At 44.9% G+C, this 3,160-nt stretch overlaps 1 protein-coding gene across 1 annotated transcript in view; it reads right to left on the minus strand.

Moving 5' to 3' along the window:
• Window positions 1-2,884, minus strand: part of LOC108675398 (dual specificity protein phosphatase Mpk3) — a 15,600-nt gene extending 12,716 nt beyond the window's left edge. The window contains exon 1 of the mRNA XM_018163406.2: window positions 1,858-2,884. Within this exon, the coding sequence (XP_018018895.1) occupies window positions 1,858-2,206 (349 nt within the window). The 5' untranslated portion in view covers window positions 2,207-2,884. The remainder of the gene's footprint in view (window positions 1-1,857) is intronic.
• Between the last annotated feature and the right edge of the window lie 276 nt (window positions 2,885-3,160).

The raw sequence follows: 3,160 nt of genomic DNA on the forward strand, positions 1-3,160 counted from the left end.
TGGTGGTGGTGGTGGTGGTGGCGGTGGTGGTGGTGGTGGTGGTGGTGATGGTGGTGGTGGTGGTGGTGATGGTGTGATGATGTACCTAATGGAGTCAGCATAGACATGAGGGTGATGGACATGATGCGGTGAAGGCATGTTCCATGTTTGGAAGGTGTGCGCTACAACGCAGTGGTTGAAAGAACAGTGGTTCGGTTTGGTCTTCACCGAACCGAACTTCTGCTTCTGAATTTCTGATTAAATGGAAATAAATACGTCTGGAATCAACATCGCTGGTAAGGAACAGATACCTACACGCTGGTAAGTAACAAATACCAACACGCTGGTAAGTAACAAATACCTACACGCTGGTAAGCAACAAATACCTACACGCTGATAAGTAACAAATGCCTACACGCTGGTAAGTAACAAATGCCTACACGCTGGTAAGTAACAAATACCTACACGCTGGTAAGTAACAAATACCTACACGCTGGTAAGTAACAAATACCTACACGCTGGTAAGTAACAAATACCTACACGCTGGTAAGTAACAAATACCTACACGCTGGTAAGCAACAAATACCTACACGCTGGTAAGTAACAAATACCTACACGCTGGTAAGCCATTTCGACTCCACAGATTCTATTTCCCATCCTTGCAGCCAGAGCTCTTTGGCATCATCGGCAAGGCGGACATGCCATTGGCATCATCGGCACGGTGGACATGACATTGGCATCATCGGCACGGTGGACATGCCATTGGCATCATCGTCACGGTGGACATGCCATTGGCATCATCGGCATGGTGCACATGCCATTGGCATCATCGGCAAGGCGGACAAGCCATTGGCATGGACATCATTGGCATGGTTAGGCTCTACCAAGCAAATTGACCACATCCTAGTATCGAAATGCTTGTAATGATGACACTAACATTAGTCACAATATCCCAACACTATCACTATCAACGATATCAATATCACTACACTAACAAATACAACCAGCACTATCACTACACTAACAAATACAACCAGCACTATCACTACACTAGCAAATACAACCAGCACTATCACTACACTAACAAATACCACTAGCACTATCAGTCTATCACTACACTAACAAATACCTCTAGCACTATCACTACACTAACAAATATCACTAGAACTATCACTACACTAACAAATATCACTAGAACTATCACTACACTAACAAATATCACTAGCACTATCACTACACTAACAAATACCACTAGCACTATCAGTCTATCACTACACTAACAAATACCACCAGCACTATCACTACACTAACAAATACCTCTAGCACTATCACTACACTAACAAATACCACTAGCACTATCAGTCTATCACTACACTAACAAATATCACTAGAACTATCACTACACTAATATCAATACTACTTTCTACTTCTAGTCACTTAGGCGGCAAGTCTGAGTTCAGTTGCTGAGTACCGTACTACATGGCTGCTTCAATGCACCCATTGAACTCTCAACTTTTCTCACCAGCCAACCCTTCAACGTGCACACAAGTACAGAGAAATCATTCCTGCATGCAGACAGGTTTTCTTTTGCATCAGTTCACGGATCTAGAATTACACCCCGAGTGCACCACAAAAAAAAAGAAAAAAACACTGCAGTTCTAAACAGCAAATCACTGTACTACTAATTATACAACACTGCATTACTGACAAGCAAGGCATTGCACCACTAAAGCAACACAGCAAGGTACTAACTACAACACTAACCAGCAAGGTACTAACAACAACACTAGTCAGCAAGGTACTGCACCACAATAGCAACACTGCACAGCAAGGTACTGTACCACTAAAGCAACACAGCAAGGTACTATCAACACTAACCAGCAAGGTACTGCACGGAGCAGCCCTCCTGCAGCATCTTGTTGGCGAGGGCCACGACCACGGCAGTTTGTTCCCCCTCGTGGTCGTAGAATAAGACGCCCGACTGTACCTCAGCGCCGAGGTGTCGAGCCACCTGTCCGATGCTAGCCTTACCAGCAGCCAGCCTACGCACGAGTAGGGATGGTAGTGCCACGTGTAGGGCTCCTCGTACATGGTTGTGTGAGTAGGAAGCTTCATCACGACAGTCGAGTACTACAGGGCAGTTCTCGTTGGGACGGAGACCTCTCAGAACTTCGCAAACGTACGTGGCATCAACGATGCGCGTGTCGTTGCCTAAGGACGGCATCATTGCACCAAACGGATCAGTTCGCCTCGAGACCTTCCGTTCTATAAACGAAAGTTGGGCACGTCCGAAACTGCCTAAGCTGCTATTTATTTCGAAATACAACTCTTAGCTCACAGGATGATGGCTTAGCCAGTCCTACTTGCTATTTTACTATAAGGTTTGCAGCACAACTTAACGTTAGCACGAGAAACTGAAGCAAGTCTTGAAACATCAGAAGTTTCCATCTACTTCGACAGCGAGAGCAGCGCTTGCACCGTTCAAAGAGCTCTTCACACCTCTGCTCTCTTCGTCAAGTTACCCTTACCTCAAAAACAAAAATATTCGGCCCACTTTTTGGCCAACTCTTACGTAAGACGAAAATTTGTAAATGCGTGAAAGGTACACCAAGTGATCACTAGATTACGGGAGTGGAACGAAATCAAGAAGTGTTCGTGAAACCAACACTACTTGAGTTAACATTCATCCGTCAATAAGGAACAGTAGCACAGTCTTACGTTTCTGTTGCACATCACTTCACTAGAGCTTTTTCATCAGACCTACAACACTAAACAAACTATGGAAGAATAGAAGCGTTGCACTAGACTTTCTGGGGGAAAATTATCAAAGTTATGCGAGTGTTTGGAAGGCTATGAGTGGACGACAAGTTCCAGAGCTAAGTAAAGCACATGCTCACTCGGCAAGTTCAACTCTACTACTGAGCTCAGAGGCTCCATTCACCAAAATAATTCCACTACTCGCTACGTCACTCGGACGCTCAGCCAATCACGACTTGCCTACCACACCACTACGCATGTAGCCAATCGAGCTCACCATTCATTCTCATGCTTTCTACGCTCACTTTCAAATTTTCAGTTTGCAGATCATCCATGCGCACGTAAAAAAAATCTATACATTTTTCATACAGATGAACCGTGCTGGCCTCGCCAGCCAAGGACACCATTGATGCGAATGCTTCAA

Source organism: Hyalella azteca, unplaced genomic scaffold (genome assembly GCF_000764305.2).
Source record: "Hyalella azteca isolate HAZT.00-mixed unplaced genomic scaffold, Hazt_2.0.2 contig17119, whole genome shotgun sequence".
Lineage (NCBI taxonomy): Eukaryota > Metazoa > Arthropoda > Malacostraca > Amphipoda > Hyalellidae > Hyalella > Hyalella azteca.